At 42.5% G+C, this 22705-nt stretch overlaps 1 protein-coding gene across 1 annotated transcript in view; it reads right to left on the reverse strand.

The window, feature by feature from the left end:
* Nucleotides 1-5927: 5927 nt before the first annotated feature.
* Nucleotides 5928-22705, reverse strand: part of GNAQ (G protein subunit alpha q) — a 289672-nt gene continuing 272894 nt past the window's right edge. Inside the window, exons 6-7 of the mRNA XM_029202711.1 lie at nucleotides 14554-14707; nucleotides 5928-8775 (exon numbers count right to left, since the gene is read on the reverse strand). Of these exons, the coding sequence (XP_029058544.1) occupies nucleotides 8585-8775; nucleotides 14554-14707 (345 nt within the window). The 3' untranslated portion in view covers nucleotides 5928-8584. The remainder of the gene's footprint in view (nucleotides 8776-14553; nucleotides 14708-22705) is intronic.

Genomic DNA, 22705 nt, shown 5'->3' on the forward strand with positions numbered 1-22705 from the left:
CTCACTGCTCAGAGACATTGAAGCCCCAGCTCAGGTTCATCATTAAAAGCAAAACATTTTAAATCGGCCATAATTAGGTGTTCTTTCCTAGATTAGGACAGAGCTCTTTAAAGATGGCGCCTGAAAAGACTGGCAAAAGAAACATTAACAACAGCAACAAAAAAAGGTTAGCTGTGGATTTTATAATCTTTTCTGTCTTGATCATGTCAGTATGAAGCATTACTGAGTTAAATGCTTCTAGTAACCAAGAGATGAGCCAGTCTGACTGTGACTACACATGTATTCACACATGTACACAACTTCAAGGGCAAACCGTTTTTAGGTTTTACACGTATACCCACATATGTATTGAGATTAGTTTTTAAGAGATTTAGGATTAATCTTGTCACCCACTGGTATGAATATTTGGACAGGCTTTTTCTCTTTGTTCAATGATTGAACTGCTTGGAAATGCTGAGACATTTCACACACATGCACACAGAGCGTTAGGTTAATCCGATGTCCAAATTGATTTTGCATTTTTCCTCTCCAGCTTCCTGGGTACCCATTCCTGCCATTCCTTTTTTTTTTTCTTCATTTTAAAATTTTATATTGGAGCAGAGTTGACTTAGTTTCAGGTATACCCATTCCTGCTGTTCCTTCTGAGAGTTTAAGTGTTTAGTATCGCCAGCCAAGCTGCCTCATCTCTGAGCCTATTGTGAGCAGGTTGCTCTTTGGTAATTAGATCCAGGTTATGGGGAAGGGAACGCATGTGCTCTGGGTGCAATTAGCCAGGTAGGCTTGTCCTGCTGCCGGCTTCCCAGGTTTACAGAAAGGCATTGTCTTAAGGGAGTGAGGGTGTCCTCCCTGCAGGATAGCTTGAGAGTCCATCGTTAGCATCTCTTCCCAACTCTGAGTTGTGACCTTACAAATCAGTAGCTTAAAACTGGGCATGGTGGGGGAACATTTCAACCATGGAAATCAGCACTCACTACCAACCAGTACCATAATCCTGCACTGCTCCCCCGCTGTTAACCATTTATCAGGATACCACTGGCTGGGTTGTTTTGTATTCCGCGAAAAGAAAGCAGGCCCCTTTTGCTAATGCTGCTCCGAGCCTGGGAAAATAACCATGGCATTTACAATTCCTGACGTGGACCCTGCACGTCAGGGGCGCCCCAGCTGGCGCCTTGACTGGACAGTACGTGGCAGGCAGTGTGGGATCCCTAATAGGCATGGCGCCCTAGGTGAGGGGACCCCAGAGCAGACACAAACATGGTCTTGTGAGCAGCTCTGGAAGCTTCTTGGTAGCTGGGTACATAATGTGGAATTCCATTTACAGACTTCCAGGGTTTGCCAAGCTTCACTTGCCAATCTCTTTTCCTGGGACTCTCATTTCTAAAGATGCTTAAAATATCCACCATAGAAATACACTGGTCAAACTGCGAACAGGGTGAAAGTTCCAGGGGCCCTTTATGCAGCCTGTCTCAATGGGACAGGCATATAGTCCTCTAAGTTGCAGAACTCCTCCTCCAAGGCCACCGAGGGCCGAAGCAGTGCGGTGGAAGGGCCCGGAAGGGCCGCTGAGGGAACCCCATCGGCTCTTTGCTACTATGGTTTGGTTTAATTACCCTCTTAAAGAGGCAAGTTGCCTATCTTACCCACAGGCTTTTGGGACAGAAAAATATCTGGCCTTTGCATTCTTGAAGAAAACAGAGAGAGCCTCAACCCAGATCATATTTAAAGTCAAGTCTTGAGGCATGAGAATTCAAAAAGAATCTTTTCAGAATTCCCTGTATATCTTAGATTTTAAAGAGACCCGCATTTTACAACCAAGGCCTTGTTTCGCAGGGACCTAAGGGAGGCTCCCTTAAAATAGACTGAGTTCAGTGCCTCATAATAGCTGGAACTGTATTTAATTAGCCGTGGCAATGAAACAAAGCAACAATGGTAACACATAGATAACTTAGAACAAAAAGTACCAACCAGAAACCCACCCTCAACCACTGCCTTCCACTGTCCAACCTTGATGAACATTTCAGTAAAGGCTTTAAATAGGAAGTAGCTGATGAAGATGGAAAAGACTCAGAATTAGACTAGAGAAAAACAAGACACCGGCTGATGACGATTAGAAGTTGCTCTGTGCGCACTCTCACACGAACTACTGTTGTTCCTTGGCATCAAGTTCTCCCCCCACCTCTTTGCTGTGGTCTAACTGGTTTCTCAAGAGGCAGCACGCCGGCTGTCACATCCTAAGAGAAAAAATGGGAGGAGACAGGGAAGATGAAGAGAAAGGTAGAGCAGCTTTCAGACCAGCTACTCTTTTATTGCTCCCAGGATAGGACAGAAAAAAATCAGACTAGGCAGGCTTGACCTGTGAGTTGAAAGATCAAGTTAAAATACTTGGCTCAAATAATGTTCAGCAAGTTCCAGTCTTTTTCTGTGGGCGGGGGTCTTCAAGATGATGACGCAGATGGACCAAGGTCAGGTCCTGGTGGGGTCAGGCCCCAGCAAGAAGGCCACAGAGTGAGGAGCACTAGGGGGCTACTTAACACCCCGGTTCCTCGGCAGAGAGGCTGTGGGAACTGTCACTCCAGGCCCGTACTAATGACAGTCCCCAGGCACACCATTCCCTTCACAGGAAGATCCAGAGAGAAGGGACACCACCTACTGGAAAGGGTCTCTAAAACGTGCAAGGATAGGAGAGCCTTAAAACTAAGGCTTTTAAGTAAAAATGACACTTTCTTCTCTAAAGTCAATGGACGGAACAGTATTCTGCAAGACACAAAATTCCCTAAGCAAGGGCTGGGCTACCAAGTAAAGACCTGATCACAAGTAGCAGGAACAGGTCTTGCTTCTGTTACGGTTTCAGGTCCCTATACGTAAGCACCGATTTTCTGGAGAAGCGCTTGCTGCCATCACCCCAACTTCACAAAATTGCTAGAAAAAGAAAAGCTAGTTTTTAGCTGATCTCAAAAGCCTCGATGTTACGTTTCTAAAAATCACAGACTTAAAGGACACCTACGCCAGGTCCTTTTTCCCACGTGGAGTGGACCTTTCATTCCCAGGGCTGAGACAAGAAACTCTAATGAAACCCTCTGCCTGTGAGGCCCCGTGTTCTTTCTCTGAGGAGATGGCCTCAGGGTGAAGACTGGGGCTTGTTGTAAGTCTTTATTGAGCAGCTACTTAAACTTGTTTTGACAGTTGCTTGGAACCTAAATTAGGGCAAGTATTTTTTTAAAAACAAATTTGATAAACACTATCATATGAAAACTTCCACTAAAGAAGTCGGAAATTTCTGATTATATTCAGAAAGGAAAAGGGTTTTTTGTTTTTGTTTTTTTTGGTGGCTTGTTTAAAAACTATTGAACCTACTTTGGGAAATGGACGTGCAGTATAAAGTGCTTTAAGGAAGGAAAGATTTATCCCAATACTCCTTATAATAAAAAATAGTCTTGGAGAGGCTTAGGCAACTTCAAGAGAAGGAAAACTCAAGAATGAAGAAAACTGTAGTACAAACTTATGGCCAAAAATACTGTATTTTTAACCAGCAAGATCATCGGGGCATTATTATACAACATTAGGTGTTTTTTTGCAAAACTAGTTCCCATCCCCAAACAATAGACAATACATGCATTTGAATGACATTTTAAGAACAGTAAATATGATTCTTTTAAATACTGCAAGTTAAAAATGTTTTTCTGACAAAACTCCCTAAATACATAGGTCTAGTAAGGGTTTCCAGCATGATGACAGGTGAGGAATCCAGCAAGTTGCATTTAGAGAGTTCTTTGAGGAAAAGAAATCCACCAAAAACATGTGTTTCAGTCGAAGTAACCTGAACAAAGTTACATAGTAATTTTCCATCTTCCTTTTCTAAACTTAAAAATATTCTATTGAAGAATATCTTCTCCCTGTTGTTTTTCTGTCTACCAAAGCTTAAATGGAAGTCAGAATTCCTTTATCCAAGTGAGATCCAATTTTACCCAATAGATGTTTTCATAACATGTAAATGCCACTTACTATTGGGGTGGAATCATATGGGGAAATGGAGGATACATGATAAGGGAGGTAAGAAGGAAATTAATATTTGAGCACCTACTATGTGCTGGGTGTGTATGCATACTTTGAACAGATGATTCTAGAAGCAACAGGGTTATTGAAGGGCATTGGTAGTTGGGAAGACAGCAGGAAATGGTTATTCTGTGAGAAAAACAAGTGGCAAGTTCAGACTGTGTACTAAGTATCTACGAAACAGCAGGTGTTTGGCTCCAAAAATCTCTAGCTAGTCATATACAACTAAGCCATTTCTTTTCCTAATTTTATGGAATCAAAACGAAATCCCAAAGACATAGTTACCAGGACAGATCTATTAACGCTACATATGCTGGAAATATGTAGAGATAGATAAACACAATGTTACTTACTAGTTTTAATTTTTGTGTGTGTTTCTAACCAAAGATAACCTTTGGAAGAAAACAGTATACCAAGCACACCTTATCTGTGTCAACTGAGATATTGTCAATTACCAATTAAGTGGTTTTAAACCCTTATTTAATTTTAAGAAGAGCAGCAATATCGTTACAATATTTGGGTACACTTTATTTTTATATGGGTTAACATTCTGCTATATTTCATTTCATTCATTCTTTTTGAGAAACTGAAAACAAAGGGAAATTGAGGGTAACTTGATTATTTCCAACCAGTATCTGAGTCTTGCAGTATCTCATTATGCAGCCCTTTCTTCCCATTATTTTTATATATTTTTTGCAAATAGTCATTTTTGACCCCTATCCAGCATAAATAGCTTTTCACTGATTCCTAACTTAAGACAACTAAAATTTACAATCATGTGGCAGTATAAATTTTAAAATTACAGTTCGTACACCTTGACAATCAAGATAGTCTGAAGTACAAAAAGTAAATTGTCCTTTAGCTGAATTACCTTTTTTAAATATTAGACCTGCTAGTTAATCTACAAAAAATTACAAGTTTCGGGTGTTCCTTAAATACCTTTTGTAGATGTCATCTGCTAGTAAACAACATATGCAGGTTTCTAGAAGATTTTTCCCCCCAATCTATTCATGACATTCAACAGAGCTCTTTATATGAAAATGTATTTAAAAACAAACACTTTGAGGGGATTTACTTACTTTTGTTATTTCCCTTTGTTTCAGATATGAGGCACAAACTTCTGAATTTAAGCTCTGTAAGGCATAGTTACAAACCTCCAATTTACAAATAAGGGATTCTTTGTGGGTTGGAACTGCCATGTCACGCAAAAAGGGAAAAATCATCTGTAAACTGGTACACTGCAATGTGTTAAGTGAGTCATGAAACGGCTGCTTGCCTTGGTCTGCTGAAGAAAGGTTTCTGTGTTTTGTGTTTTTGTTTTTCAATAAGACATGCCCAAGTCACCACAAAACTCGCCACAGGCCTCCGTTACTGTTACCGAGAGCATCACAAGAGGGGTCCAGCGGCACACGCTTAGAATGCTTGCAATCACAATAATAATAGAAAGCATGAGTAAACTTCGTTTTTATACAAAACTGAAAAGAATCCCTTCCCACCCCAGACCCTTCAGTAAAACCCCAAAGAAACAAAAAAGAAAATCCTTTAGCTTCGACTGACTAGTGTGGATACAATTCGGTTTCTATGCGTCACTGTAACTAGGGTGATCAATTTTTTCCTTTCTCAAGAGAAGGGATCTTGTCATGCACCCTAAGATGAACAGTGAGACCACAAACCGCAATTCTGCATAGCAATTCCATCCCGATTTCATAAAGACGAATATAACAATCTTTCCCTGTTTTGCTCAGCTTCTTTGAGCTTTGAGATCAGGTTTAATTGACTACATCTACTATAGCTCTATTAAATAGAATATCTTGATTCCCTAAAACTGTAACACTTATGACCTTGTGATGAGGTTTTCTCTATACACACTGTAGGCCTTCAAATGTTGTTGTTTATATTTTTTTTTCTTTTTTTTTTTTCTTTTTTTTTTCTTTTGCTGCACCAAATTTAAGGTCGCCCTTTCAGGCAAGCAGTGGTCGCTAGCTGTTAAAACATTTCCTTAGTGGATCACAATAGCTTCTAAAACTGCCTTTCTAATAAAGGCCATCAGAGAGGTAATACTAAACTGTGCATATTTGCCAAATAAGAATATGAATTGTATAAAAGCTCATATTCCAATCCTAGGTCAAATGGCAAAAGTTCTACAAAGTTGGTTTCCATGTTTGTATAAAAGCTCCAACTGATTTTTGCTATGAAATTACCTTTGGGTCTTAAGACCTTTGGGTCTTATAATCAGTATACCTCTACTCAGGAATGTGCAAATGATTTTATATAGCACGATGCTAGTACCGCTCCGTACGATAGTAAGGTTTTTTTTTTCTTTTCTAAATGGAAAAAAAAATATCCCTAGTCAGAAATAAACTGACAAATTTACATTCTCCTCTCTTAAAAAAGTAAATAAAATAACATTATTCAAAATGTGAATTAGCTACAAGACACACAATACAATTACATAGATACATATCAATACAGCACATTCAATCTGCCAAAAAATTAATGATTACAAAGCCAGTATGGATGATGCAATATCAAGGGAGAGATGTATGTACAATGATTAGAGCATTCGTAATTGCACTATACCTACAGGCAGTCTGTTTCTTAATTAAATTACAGGTGCTTTCTGAATAAGGAGAAAAAAAAAACAAGTAACCTGTGTACTTTGAGGCTGGGAGAGTAAAGAATGGGAACATCCCATTACTACTTAGTAACTCTGGTACTCATCTGATAAGCCATTGATTTTCTCCCTCTCCTTTACTGTTCCAAAAGAGTGATGTATATGAAAGTTTAGACTCGTGCCAAATAGTATTGTAGTTAAACTGAGACCAGCATCATGGCCTAATTCTAACTTCCCAGCAGGTTTAAAACAGTCATGACTTATGTTCTTAAATTATATTTCAACTCAAACTGCTTGACAGAAGCTCATCAATACATGTGCTGTGTTTTTTTGCATTGGTTGAAAAATTGCACATATAGAATTCCAGATCTCTCTCCTACTACGTTCAGTTATATAAATACATGTTCTGTAGAACAGAGAGGTTACTTTTGAGTTTCGGTCCACAAATCTTCCTTAAGTTCAACTCAGCCAGTCACCAGTTTAAGATCCCAAAGATGGTAAACGAGCAGTAACTTCAGATTCTGCAAATTAAAGGTGTCAGAATAGTACTATCAACCAATGTTCTTGGCAGACCTACTTGACCTTAAAGAACACAAAGAGAGTAAAACTGGCTTCAAATGAAGAGAGAAAAGCAGATTTCATGGGGTATCACACAGGACAGCTTTTCCACATTGTCGATTTAGATGCTCAACATGGAATGTGGACACAAAACAATGATTTTAAGGGCAAAGAAAAGGATGGACTATGAGAGTCAAGTTGACAGTGACCAACTGTTTGGCAACTGGTATTTCAGGTTCATTCGCAGCCAAACATTTTAGCCTTCACAGTCTTACTCTCTTACACTTTAAGATACTGGCTTTTAAGTTCTTACTAAAAATTTTTTTTTAAAAGCCAGCTTTGGCAACACATACCCATTAATAAAAGTCATTTTAAAAACTGTGGCCCAAACACTAAGAAAAAAAAAAAGGGAGGAAAAGTTTGAACTGAAGGAAAAAAAAATTAAGAGCAACCTATGAAAAGGATCTGGGTAGCAGCCATTGGAATAATGTAGTGTCTCTTGGCATATATTTTTTGGCATCTGCAGTTTGAAGAAAGCAAGGTGAAAAAAAAAAGGGAAGGAAAGGAGGAAGGACAATGGCACATGGCATTTCAAAAGGACGGACTTCTGTGTGTCTTGGCCCTTGCCTTACTGACTTATGTACAGTTCACTGAGCAACCAAGCTATGGCTGAAGGTAGAAATCCAAAAAAAAAAAAAAGAAAAAAAAAGACACTTAACCGTTAGATGGGCATCCACTGTCCCAGCCCAAAGTGAGGCAAAACAATGTATTTATATAAAAAAACCTCTACATGTATATCCACAGCAATACATTTAAAACCACAGTATTAATACTTATAATCCTTCAGCAAAAACTACAAACTGTTAAATTAAGCTGATGTTGATGGCTTAAATTGAATGACACTTGTCCTGACTGTATCAGTTGAGAGAAAAACTTGACCAAGAATGGAACTAGGATAAAGGCCATTGTAATGTGGGAAAAATCAGGAGGAAGGGATGGGTTAGGAAAAGGAAAATCAGCTTCATTTTGCTCAATAGAAAAGAAGAGGGGAGAGAGAGAGAGGAAGAAACAGCTCTTTGTGAGTGTATGACTGAGAATCTAAAATACATTGAGTCACAAGGTTTTGCCTAAAAAAAAGAGAGGAAATGTGCTGGGACTGTACTTCAGCATCCTGTTTTTCCTCTGAATAGTTTAAATAAAATCATAATATTTACTACGAACTCTGTGGACACGCTCACACAGAGTCCAGGACGGCAATAAATTAGTATTATGCAAATTGCTTTCCACAGAAATACAGTCCCTCTTGTATAGCTTCAATAGCCCACCAGGGAAGGGAAGGGCAGTGTCAAGGAGGCACAATTAGACCAGATTGTACTCCTTCAGGTTCAATTGGAGGATGGTGTCTTTGACGGCGGCAAAGACAAAGCGGATGTTCTCGGTGTCTGTGGCGCATGTGAAATGGGAGTAGATAATTTTGTCACTGTCTGGATTCAGGTCCACGAACATCTTCAGGATGAATTCTCGAGCTGCCTGGGCATCTCGCTGGGGTCCTGTTGGCCAAGGGAGGAAAGGGACATTGGTCAGCTGATCTGTTAAGGCATTTGCTCAGTCAGTGGTTACTGATGCTCATAAGGACCTCTTCAGTGCAGACTGGATCTGTTACAAGCACCTTCCTCAACACTACTATGTGTAATTGCTCCTCTGTGTCACTTTACCTGCCCATCCATTCATCTCCATCCATCCACAGAATGTGATTAGGTGAAAACAGGCAGACAGCTTGAAGGGCAGGCTAAGTTTAGCTCTGATTCTTTGGGAGATAGGGAGCCACAGCAGAATCTTCAGTAGGGGTGTGATTAGTTTACTTCTGTTGGACTGAGTTAACTGAGCTGGTTTCAGCTGCATAATAAGCATGCGAACAACATAACTGCCTCAGGCTCTCCTGTCAATCTGCCCCTGTGCGTCTCCCCTCCCCCACTCCACGATGGATCATTTTACATTCTCCAGACTGAACTCTCTCTCAGAATACAAAACCTGTTCCTTAAGGTCTGGTCCATCTACAGCTGTCCTCTGTAGCCTCACTTCTGATGTTTCTGAGCAAACCACATTTATGAGAATTCAATTCGCTACGTGTGATGATTTAAAAAATTGGTTTACATTTTCTTACTTTTATCCAGGGTCTCTTATGTGCCAAGCACTGTCTTAGAAGGATTATGGTACATTTACCAGGATATATGAAGAAGTTACTTAATAATTTTGCAACAGATTCTTAGATATGACACCAAAGTCACAGGCAACAAAAGAGAAAACAGATCAATTGGACTTCATCAAAATTGAGAACTTTTGTATATCAAAGGACATCAAGAAAGTAAAAAGACAACCTACACACTCTGCTGTACAGCAGTAATTAACACAACACTGTAATTCAACTATACTTCAATAAGAAATAAAAAAAAAAAGAATGACCAAAAAAAAAAGACAACCTACAGAATGGGAGGAAATATTTGCAAATCACATATCTGCTAAGGGAGTAAATATCCAGAATATACCAAGAACTCCTACGATTCAACAACAAAAAGACAGCCTGATAAAAAGATGGGCAAAGGACTTGAATAAACATTTCTCTCAGGAAGATATATAAATGGCCAATAAGCACATGAAAAGATGCTCAACCTCATTAGGGAATGCAAATCAAAATCGCAATAAGATACCACTTCACATCTACTAGAATGGCTATAATCAAATCAAGTGGAAAATAACAAGTGTCAGCAAGCATGTGGAGGAATCTGAACCCTTGTGCATTGTTGCTGAGAATGTAAAATGGAAAACAGTTTGATGATTCCCCAAAACTCTAAACACAGACTTACCACATGAGCCAGCAATTCCACTCCTAGGTATGTACCCAAAAAGAACTGAAAGCAGGGACTGTAACAGATACTTGTACACCAATTTTCATTGCTGCATTATTCATAATAGCCAAAAGGTGGAAATAACCCAAGGATCCATCAACAGGAATGGATAAACAAAAGGTAGTATATACATACAATTAAATTCTGATAGATGCCACAACATGTATGAACCTTAAACACTTTATCAAGTAAAATAAGCCAGACACAAAATGACAAATATTGTACGATTCCACTTATATGAAGTACCTAGATTAGGCACATTTACAGAGACGGAAAGTAGATTAGAGGTTACCAGAGGCTAGGAGGAGGAGAAAAGGGGAGTTATTGCTTAATGATTACAGAATTTGTTTGGGGTGATGATAAAGTTGTGGGAATAGTGATGGCTGCAAAGCACTGTGAGTGTAATTATAATATCACTGAATTGCATGCTTAAAATGGCAAATTTTACGTTACATATATTTTACCAGAATTTAAAAAATTAACATAACATACCAAAAAGCATTGAATTATACGCTTCAAATGGGTGGATTTTCAATGGTATATGATTATATCTCAATAGAGCATAATAGATCCTAATAAATATATTAATTTAAAACTTGTAAATTAAAAGCAACACTAAAGCACCACCACCACCTATCAAGGATTGAGCACCTTTCTCATACGGGTCTCTGTGGCACTATACACCCGCATTTCTCCCATTTTTTCTAGTTCTGTACCAGGAAAGAAGGTCTTGCGCTATAACCTCCACTCTTCCTCTCTCAGAAGACCCTCTTGGGATCCACAGCTTAGATTTTTTTCTGTCAGTATTGTTATCTACTGGTTGGGACAAAGAAATCTTTGAAATTTCTACCGAGGGCCTGCACATTCTAACAAAATGCACCGTGAGTTTCAGACAGCCAACCTGAAAACTTTTCAAACCAATCTTACTGCAAATAACTTTATATCCAGCATTGCTGGAAACTGGGAGAAAGAGCCATGAAAACGGATCATTCTCATTTGTACAATTTACAAAAGGAATGTCTGAATTTCTAACTTCAGAGCCCAGAATTAAAATTTTTGTCAATGATTAAGAAGGCTGGCATCATAATGAATTAAAAAGTTACACAATTAAAAATATGTAATATATATAATCACTTAATGTCCTAGCTTATTCAATGTACTTACTGTTAATAATTCCATAGCAGTAATAAAAATATTTAAAACCAGGACAAATAGATTGTCAGAACTGGTGCAGCCTCTCATTTTCATAAAAGAACACTATCTTTCTGGCTTATGAATGAATTTTGTACTTATTCTTTTTGAGAAAGAAAGGTCTACTTTTTCTTTTTCTAACTCTAAAGTATATCAGAACAAGACTCAAGTTCACAGAAGAGCACCTGGAACCTGTTACGTTTTTAAGCATAATTTGCTATTTGAATAAACATAAACTACAAAGAAATCCTTTTAGTCATCATAGCAGTAACAGAATTCCATAGTCTCTATGGACAACTTTGCAATTCAAGTCCATGTAGACATGGTAATTTTCCTTCCCGAAGAGAAATACAGAAATGGCATTCATTACAATGAAGACCTTGTAAGTGCAGAAATGTGGAAGTGTGAAATTTAGAATACTATAAACATGTTTATGATAAAAATATCACTGCAGAGTGGGCCTAGAATTTTTTCTGTCTTAGCTCATCTTACAAGGGCTTGAAGTCTCCTGGAATGACAGCTGTGTTTGCTTTATGAATAACAATCAGTGTCTGTCTTTCTTTTTCCACGGCCAAGTTTCCTGTATGCGTTACGTGTATTACTGGGGGAGATGGACAGTAAAAAACATCTTGGGATTTAAAGATATTCACAATGGGGCTCCCCTGGTGGCGCAGTGGTTGAGAGTCCACCTGCCGATGCAGGGGACGCGGATTCGTGCCGCGGAGCGGCTGGGCCCGTGAGCCATGGCCGCTGGGCCTGCGTGTCCGGAGCCTGTGCTCCGCAACGGGAGAGACCACAACAGTGAGAGGCCTGCGTACCGCAAAAAAAAAAAAAAAAAAAAAAAAAGATATTCACAACGGGCACATGTTAGAAGGAAGATGCTCACACTCATAGTGATGGGATATCTGGGGAAATTATTGGCCAAAGGAAATGTGTAAAGAGATTAGGAAGACGCTGCACAGAGAGGGGAGAACAGTACTCCTAACACGTGTCGTACTGCAGGAAACCAACCCCGGTGTGCTGAGCTGTGCGTGCTGCCGCCTCATGCACCACGAGCCTCGGTGGGTCTGCTCTGTAGGGCCGTGCTGCCTCTGTCCTCCCGTGTGCAAGCATATCACGAAAACATGCTAGCCTGTAGGCGGGTGCTGCGTCGGGAGGTCGGGGTCATATCCCATCCGTGGATTCTCACCAAGTTCTGAGAAAAACTACAAAGAGCCTCTCCTTCCAGGTGTGTGAGGCAAGCATGCGTGTTTGGGTGTAAGCCAGATGCTTCGTGCCCATCTTATTCGGGCAGATCTCGTGTTTAAGGAGCCAGCCTGTTGCCGTGGGAGAGAACTAACACAAAGTTACTTCCTTCCAGTTTCCTCAGGAGCACTGAGGACTCCAGGCTCTGGCGCTTGTGATGTGGTGGCAGGCGAGTGGCAAAGTAAAGGAGGAAAAGAGAATACACTGTCTAGGCTGGGCAAGTATCATTTTAAAGGAACCTCAAAGCACAAAGGAAAATGTACTTGGACAGAGGATGGGAACACACTGCTACCAAAAGCAGTGCTATCTCTAATACCTGACAACATCCCCACATGGTAGAGTCGGCAACGCTCAGTCTTATATGTATCTGAGAAGGGAACTTCATTAAACATGTAACGTTCCCCTTCCAAGAGCAGCACCATACCAAACGCATGTGTGATGAAAAGATGAATAAAACTCCACCCTCGATGTGTCTGTGTCTTCGTAGAAAGCTATGAGGCCAAACTGAATATTAGTTTTGAAGCAATTACCATTCTGAGGGAGTCTGCTGAGCTGACATCCATGCCAGATACCCTTTGCTGATAATATACTTTTAAAAAATAGCCCATTCTCTTCCTGTTGCACCTCTATAATAGGTACTTTCGGGTTTGTGCTCTTCTCTGTGCCAGGCACTGTGCTAAGTAACTTACATATGTGATTCTATTCAATTCTCTTTCACTCATGAAGAAACTCAGTGGTTGAATAAACTCGTCCGAGGCACCACAGCTGGTAAGTGGCAGTGCTGGTTTTCTGTGACATTCAAAGCTTGTCCTCTTACCTGCTGCTCATCTAGATCTGGGTTTGGCAAACTTCTCTGTTAAAGGACCAGAGAGGAAATATTTTCGGCTTTGTGGGCCACTTGAGCTCTGTCACAACTACTCAGTTCTGCTGTTGTAGCATAAAAGTGGTCGGACAGTATATAAATGAATGGCTGTTTCAATAAAACTTGATTTATAAAAAGAGGCGGCAGGCCGTAGTTAGCCACTCCTAACCTAGACTTGAGCACGTATGGGGAGATGGGTGTGGACCGTGCATGTAAGTTCTTACAGGGCAGTGGCTGTGACTCTTTCACCTGTTTCAGAGTGGCTGGGTGTGGATGCATTTTGTTACCAATCAATCAACAAGTATTTCTCGGAAGGGGTTGGTTGTCATGCCCGGTCACCCAGGATTTCACAGTCTAGTTGAGGAGGCAAGATTTGTTTATAAGAAGGAAGAAAATAATGCGAAGTGCATACATATGAGTACTGAAGTGGGTGCTACAGACCCTAAGTGCTACAGGAAGAGCTTAAAGGATGGGTGCCATCCCTTAGGATGATGGGGCTTCATGGGGTCATGAAGCCCCCCAAAAGTAAATATTTGCTAAATATTCACCATGTGTCAGGCATCATGCTAAAATGTCACAATATGTTATCTATTATAGTCTATAAAACATAAGTTTGGTCCTAAAGCCCAGAGCAACTAAGTGACTTGATCACGGTTCTACAAATAGGAAATATCAGAACTGGGATTTGAATCTGGGTAGATCGACTTCAGACCATGGGCTCTTGACCACAACGTTCTGTTTTCTCTCTAGAGAGAGGCAGAGGCAGACTGTTACCAAACGAAAGGGAAATCAAGAGGGAGCTATAGTGGTTGACACACAATTAGTCAAAACTAGGGGATTGTTCCCTCCTTTGAACAGCAAAAGAAAACAACTTCTTATGTGCTTTGAAATAACTATAGCAGCTTTCAGCATTGTCGGGGTATGAAACATTTCAGGTCGTCGTTAAAAGACGGAACAAACAAGAATTCGTACTCCATCAGTCACAACGTGCAGGCTTCGGGGCGGGGGGGGGGGGGGCCAAAGGCAGTGACGGAGCACTGTCGTGTGTCGGTTCAGGCACTGGTCTCGGGAGGCGGGTGGAATGTGTCCCTAGCTACTGGGCGGGCGGAAGAGTGCTGACTTACCATCATATTCTGGGAAGTAGTCAACTAGGTGGGAATACATAATTTTCTCCTCTAGAAGGTCTTTCTTGTTTAAGAACAGAATAACTGAGGAGTTCTGGAACCAGGGATACGTGATAATTGTTCTAAAGAGTGCTTTGCTTTCCTCCATTCGGTTCTGAAAGAAATCATCAGAAAAACAAGGCGTGAATTACATGATGACTCGGTCTGTGAATTGTTTGTTTTGTAAGTCCAACCCGTCTTTGGTATGCATTCAGTTTCTGTGGCCCTGGGCTGGGCTGTAGCAGCTTTTATCAGGATTGACATGCAAAAGGCTCCGCAGCTCTTTCCATCAGGCAAACTCTCAGGTTGACAAGCGGAAGAGAATAATAATAATAAACATCTGCTGAAATAACTCTTAAGGTTGAAAGAGAATCATCAAAGGCTGAAGAATCACGCATCTGGCGCACTGTCACAAAAGTCCACTAAGAATTATTCATTCATGGCCAAATGCTTAAGATCTGAATTAAGAACAAAGTACCAGGCTTCACTTTGCATTTCTTAAGCTATGTGTACTTGGGGCTTCACTATTAGTTCTATTTCATAACAATCAAAACAAAGTTACTTAGCGGGCTTCCCTGGTGATGCAGTGGTTAAGAATCCGCCTGCCAATGCAGGGGACACGGGTTCGAGCCCTGGTCCGGGAAGATCCCACATGCCGCGGAGCAACTAAGCCCGTGCGCCACAACTACTGAGCCTGCGCTCTAGAGCCCGTGAGCCACAACTACTGAAGCCCACGTGCCACAACTACCGAAGCGCACGTGCCTAGAGCCCGTGCTCCGCAACAAGAGAAGCCACCGCAACGAGAAGCCGGCGCACTGCAACGGAGCGTAGCCCCTGCTCGCCGCAACTAGAGAACGCCCCCGTGCAGCAACGAAGACCCAACGCAGCCAAAAATAAATGCTCGCCGCCAACTAGAGAAAGCCCGCGTGCAGCAACAAAGACCCAATGCAGCCAAAAATAAATAACAACCCCCCCCCCCAAAGTTACTTAATTCTTTGCCCAAAGTGCATCTGTATTCTTAGAATTATTACTACTTACTTTACAAATACATATATTCCCTGATTAGAAAAACACATGGAAAAATATTTTTAGATCACACATTTCCCCTTTATCAGAACACACCTTCTCCCTAAGTTTCACTATAATTTTCATACAGAACCGTGGACATATACATAGTAATTACTTGGAGATACAAATGTAATATTTCTCACTACCTTCAGTGTTGGTGAGAAACTATTCTCACCTGAAACCATCATCAAGCCACCCTTGGTAACGAAAACTCAACGGATTCTCAAGGAATTAGTCAGCCTGGTCTTACAAACAAAGATACTAATCAAAGTTACTCTTGAGACTCACCAGCCAAAAGCTAGAGCGTCTCCTAGTTTAGCCCACATCTATTCACCAGCTTCCTTCTACAGACACACTTGCTTCTAAATCATTCCCATCCTCAGGTCATGGACAAAGGCAGCACATTTGGAGACTCCTCCTTTCCCTGGTGCACGGGCACACTTCTCTCAGGGAACACTCTCCAACCCCCTTAGTTCTATGTGTTATGACCAAGTCTGGGGCAATGGAAAAGCCTGCTGGGGATTGAGCCCACCTCCACTGCTACCAGGTGGGTCAGTGGTTTAAGCCAGAGCATCCTATTCTCCTGGTACGTGGGCTGATTCAGGGCTGGGCTCTGAATCCAGGCTCACGTCACTTGGAGTATTGCTTCCCTGGTTTATGGTCATCAGCGTAGCCAAGCTGCTCAACCGGTGTAATTAACCCCAGGATTTTTGCTAAGAGCTCTGGAACAGAGAACCCTTGCTTTCATCAAGAAAATGGAAGAGGCATTGTATAGCCTCGAGCTTCTAGCAACCATCTTGCAACAGGGAGAAAAAGAAACCAGGTTTTAACTTCTTGGTCAAACCATGAACTTGGTCAAGCCTGAACTTGGTTATGCCTCTGGATTTTTTGGTAACATGAGCCAATTAAGTACCCTTTAGTTTTTAAGCTAGTTTGAACTGTATTTTTCTGGTTCTTATTATATATAAAATGCTTCTCAGAGAAGGACAAGTATCATATGATATCACTTATATGCAGAACCTAAAAAAAAATGATGCAAACGAACTTATTTACAAAACAGAAACAGACTCACAGTCGTAGAGAACGAATTTACAGTGGGGGGGGGGGCGGGGGAGGAAGGGTGGGACGGAGGACAGATCGGGAGTTTGGGACTGACACGTACACAATGCTACATTTAAAATAGACAACCAACAAAGACCAAACGTATAGCACAGGGAACTCTGCTCAATACTCTGTAACAACCTAAACGGGAAAATAATTTGAAAAAGAATAGATACAGGTATATGTATAACTGAATGACTTTGCTGTACACCTGAAACTAACACAACATTGTTAATCAACTCTACACTAATATAAAATAAAAATTAAAAAAAAGTGCTTCTAAGTGATATACCTGGATCCACCTCACTCTCAATTTCTAAAAGGAAATTGAATGAATGATGTTTGAAGGATGACCATGAAGACTAAGGCTCCAAGCTGCTAACACGTCCTGCTCAGCTTTTGCCTTCCTGATGTAGCATGTGTCCTAAGTTTCACAGGGCAGCATTATGGAGGCCAAGTTCCCTCCTCTGCATTACCCTTTGACCGCTGTTCCAGGAAATCTCGGGGAAACTGAGCTCACCAAGCACAGCTTTCTAGATCCTGAATATGTCTTGCTCTTTTCTAATATAAAGTGTGCCGATTCAAATCAGGTTGAATAGGCCCACTTTTCAAAAGGAGATCTTTACCACATCTGGTAAAGTCGATCGCCACCAACTGAAACTGAGCAGGACCCTGTGGGGCTCCTGGGCATGGAAGCCCTTCTGTGTCCCCCATTTCTTGTTTGTAGGGAAAAGGCTTCAGCCTCCATGACCCTCCCAGAGTTCTAAAGGTCAGGTTCAAACAGCTGCTAATTAGGGAAGGGAGGTGATGCAGAAGACAAGGGAGGAGCAGTCAAGAAGCAATAGTGCAGCCCTGGGGCAGGTCCTGGTTCCTCCTCGTCTCAAGGGATACCCATAACAATATCTTTGAGCTCTTCTGCAGAACTAAAACCCCCAACAAATGGAAGATGTTAACTACTTGATGAAGCATTCTTCACTCCAGAGAGAAGGTTGCAGTCTGAGAACCCTGAGAACCAGAGAAGCGCATCAGGAGACCACCTGAGGCCAGATTAAAGGAATGCAGGCCCTGCACACACCCCTGAAACACTGCTGCAAAACTCCTCACCAAATCCCCCTGGGTTGGGACACACAGTTTTGAGGGCACGAGCCTGCTGTGTCCCCCTTTGCCTGGCACAGCAATAAAGCTATTCTTTTCTACTTCAGTCAAAACTCTTGTCTCTGAGATTTGATTCGGCACGGGTGCACAGAGACCAAGTTTTTGGCATCACAATCTCTTTGACCTTTACACTTTGCGCCTACCATTGCTTACATAATTAAATACGGATGAAATGTGGGACCGGTGGAGTGAAAGGTTACTTCATGGCTCAAGGGACAGTGTTTATTTTACTGTACACATTTATCTTTAACATAAATAACACGCATAGCCTTTAAACATAATATTTACCATCTACATGCCTTTTACTGGTTATCATTACCAGTGGTAAAAGTTTAAGCCTGGAAACCATATTCACTGAGAAACAATGTCTTATAGCCTGAGATTTTATAGGATGAAAATTTTAGGACGGAAGGAAAGCAAAGGCTCTAATAAGAACTGAAAGAATTAAAGGATCTGAAGAAGGTTAATTAGATAGTGACATCCCTGATGTGAGAATTAACATTTTTTTCTTATTTACGGCTACAGAAATTCTACAAAGTCATACTGTGGTCTTCAGAGAAGCCTCCTCTAAAGGGCGGGTATGTACATCTTGGCCTCAACCAGGGAGCCTCCATCAGAAAGACTAATTGTAATTAGCACTCTGCAGAAGGGAAAGGGGCCCTATTGGGGGCTCTTCTAGTTGGATTCCTTCAAGGGTTAAGTCGCTAGACCCTGGGTGGAGACAGGGAAAGGGAGAGTGGTCTTGACCTTGAGTCAAAGCACAAGGAGGCGCCTGAAGTCGCTCTGATTAAGTTTCAAATCAGGACTGGAGCCCACAAGCTCCAGAGGGGGCTCTATTGGGAGGGGGTCTCATACCAGGACAACAGCCAGGACAGCGGACTGTGCCCAGCCCCGGGTCCCAGAGATGACTGTCCCTGGCTGCACTGGGCCACCGTGGAGGCATGCCCGCTTACTGGCCTGGTCCAATGCAAGCTTCGCTCGTGTATGCAGTTTGGGGCTGCTCTAGGCTATTTTCCCACTTACCATGTGCTGTGTGGCCTGGGCCTGAGCTTCTCATTCAGGGCAAAGCTAAAGAGCAACAGCTGATCAGCAGCATCGGCACCGCTATGCCTTCAACCACATCTACCGAACTCAATCTTACAGGGGGAGCCCCAGGAATCCACATTTTAACAAGCCCTCCAGGGAAGGGCTTCTGCTATAGGTTTAACTTTGTGAAGCACTGTGCGCTGTAGGTGAGCTTCTCCAAATTAACGTGTGTTATGAAATCACCTGGGGACATGGGTTCTGACCCAGCTTGGGGTGGGACCCAGGAGCCTGCAGTTCTAACAAGCTCCCAAGTGAAGCTGACCTTGCTGACACATGGCACACACTTGGCGGTGGAAGGTGCAGAAAGCGTGCTGAGCTAGGGACAACAACGAGACAGGCAATGCTCTGTCCCACATTCGTGATGAGAAGTTCTAGTCACACATCCAGCCCAGTGCCGGAGTCGTGTGATGAAAATACAACTCTGCTGGCTTCATGCTTTTTGTTTTTCCCAATTAGGATAAGATTCTTACTTTATGCTCTGTAAGTTGTTTTTCACTCCACAGTGAGAATTCCTAATGCCTTTTTTCACCTGATCAAAACCCCCAGACTAAATCCTAAATGGACTAAATGAGATTTTCATGATGCCTTACAAGGTGGTGGATTGTACAGTGCCGGAGGCGGAATCCACTTTGCTCAGTAAAAACTGAAACCTGTGAGGGAGCGGTATGTCCCACAAGACTTGGTGACACTTGCTTTTTACTAATTCTGTAGGGCCTGGAGTTGCAAGTAAGAAAACAAAATAGCAACATGAGACACTGATCTTATCAGTCATATACATGAGGATTTGTTCACCTCTGGAGACAGGTTTAAAAGCCATCTAGGGGTGGTGGTGCTAATCTTACGCTCCTTCTCTTGGGGTTAAAACCAGTTGATGTTAGTAAAGGTTTTACTCTTCAACACAGGGCTCCTTGTTACCCAGGGGGGCCTGCCTATGCCTGAGGCCCAAGGAGGCTCTGTCTTCTTATCAACCCCATCTGCCACTGCTCCCAGACTGAAAGCGTCGCTCCCAATGACGGGTGGCCCGACGCAGGTGAGAAAGCTGGAACAGAGGGAACAGAAATCCGTGGGACTGCCTAGTCTCCCCCCGCTCCACAGACATGGGAAGAGCAAAGGGCCATGCTACCTGAGGACAGGCTGCCAGTGAGTGGGCACCCAGTGGCCTGGGTGGTCTCCATGCAGTCACCCTGCCTCAAGAAAACGTGGCCACAGAAATGTCAGTCTTGGCCAGACCACATGTTTGGGTCCCCCTGAAATACATGTGTTGAAATCCTCACCCCCAATGTGATGGTTTTAAAAGGTGAGGCCATCAGGAGGTGGTTGGGATTAATGCCATGATAAAAGAGACCTCACCCCTTCTGCTATGCGAGGACACAACAAGAAGATGGCCATCGATGAACCAGGAAGCGGATGCTCACCAGACAATGAAACTGCCCAAGCCTTGATCTTGGACTTTCCAGCCTCCAGAACTGTGCGAAATAAATGTCTTTTGTTTATAAGCCACCCCGTCTATGGTATTTTGTTATGGCAGCTCGAACAGACTAAGAGGACACTGATCAGGTAAGTCACTCCTCACGCGGGCTGGAACCAGTGAAAAGGTGGAGCACTAAACTCCACCCTGATCGCTGGCCTGGGAAGAAGGGGAGCCTACCTGTTCCCCACTTTGTAATCACGAGAAGAATGGTGGGACCATTCGGTGTCTTCCCTCCCAGGATCATCAAAAAAGGCCCTCTTTAGGCCATCCCTGAGGGGGTCTTACACCTCTAATCCTTAACATCTCAAATTGATTCTCAAGATCTCATACAATTCCAACAGCAAAAAAACACAATTTCTGATTAAAAATTGGGCAGATGACTTGAATAGACATTTTTTCCAAAGAAGATATACAGATGGCTGATAGAAACTACATGAAAAGATGCTCAACATCACTCATCATCAGGGAAATGCAAATCAAAATCACTATATCACCTCACACCTATTAGAATGGCTATCATCAAAAAGCCAACAAATGGGGCTTCCCTGGTGGCGCAGCGGTTGAGAATCTGCCTGCCGATGCAGGGGACACGGGTTCCAAGCCCTGGTCTGGGAAGATCCCACATGCCGCGGAGCAGCTGGGCCCGTGAGCCACAACTACTGAGCCTGCGCGTCTGGAGCCTGTGCTCCGCAACAAGAGAGGCCGCGATAGTGAGAGCCCTGCGCACCGCGATGAAGAGTGGCCCCCCGCTCGCTGCAACTAGAGAAAGCCCTCGCACAGAAACGAAGACCCGACAGCCAAAAATTAAATAGATAAGTTTATAAAATGGCTGATGTATATTAAAAAAAAAAAATCAACAAATGAGTGTGGGCAAGGCTGTGGAGAAAAGGGAACCCCTTGTAGACAGTTGGTGGGAATGTAAATTGGTGCTGCCACTATGGAAAACAGTATGGAAATATCTCAAAAAATTAAAAACGGAACTACTATATGATCCAGCAATTCCACTTCTGGGTATCTCTCTGAAGGAAATAAAAACACTAAGTTGAAAAGACAGCTACATACCCACGTTCACTACAGCGTTATTTACACTAGCTAAGACATGGAAGCAACCTGTGTCCATCAGTGCATGAATGGATATAGAAAACTGACATTAAATATATATTATAATGTATAATATTACATGTAATGTAAAATATATATATTTCTAATCTCTAGAAAATAATGGTTTATGCAACCCCCCTGCTGCACATGAGTGACTTAATGCTTGCTGCAGGGTAAAGCCCCAAGTTCCTCAGTCTGGCATTTACAGCTTGGCACGGCCTGAGCTCAGTGCACATCTTCAATCTGACCCCTCACAAATGCTCCCTTTGCCACATTAAAGGACTCAATGTCACCACTATCACACAAGTGTGACCACTTTCCTGACCTGTAATGCTGTCCTCCGAATCCTTCAAGACCCAAATCGACCTGACTTCCCTCAAAACTCCTTCCTCGAGCCCCCCTGGACTGGCCCTTCCTCACACCCTCAGCACACGGTGTCCTAGCCTTTGTTTGCCCATCACTCAGCAGACATATGTGGAGGGTTTGTGAGATGCTGGGGATGACAGCGTGTTGGAGCAGGGCCTGTGTCCTGGAGGGCGGAAACAGACAGGAGGGTCAACATGTAGTTTACAGGTCCACATATGGGCCCCTAAGAGTGGTTAAAAAAAGTCACACAAGAAGGAAAGGTGTGACTGGGAAGGCTTCAAAGAAAGGCAATTCTGAGTTGACTCTTGACAGATAGAGGAGAGATTACGAGGAGGAAGGGAGAGCGAAAGCAAAGGAGAATTGAAACCCAGGACCCTCTGGAGTGAACTATGAGGATTCTGTATAAAACAGTTCGTGGGCTCCTGATCTCTGCAACTTGGGCATCAAGTAAGAAAATTCTCCATTTTGAGAATGTGAAACAATTCCTCCTCGTTTGGATCTTACAGTGGGGGCTGGGAGGCACATACATGCCAAGTTCCATGAAGAACACATGGACTCCAGCCCCGGTCACTCTTGAAATATGCTGCCGGCTCTCAGTGCCTGCTTGTTGCCAGTGCTGGCAGGTAGCAGAGTCCAACAGGAAACCCCATTAGACATCGCAACTGCAGCTCGCTGAGACACAATTTTCTGCCTGGAGGTAAGAGGCCTCTGCTTTCCTCTTGGCTCACGTGCAAACCTCCCTCTTACCGAGGAAAAGGCCAGATC

The sequence above is a fragment of the Monodon monoceros genome, unplaced genomic scaffold (genome assembly GCF_005190385.1).
Source record: "Monodon monoceros isolate NGI ecotype Baffin Bay Population unplaced genomic scaffold, NGI_Narwhal_1 Super_Scaffold_5, whole genome shotgun sequence".
NCBI classification, from domain to species: domain Eukaryota; kingdom Metazoa; phylum Chordata; class Mammalia; order Artiodactyla; family Monodontidae; genus Monodon; species Monodon monoceros.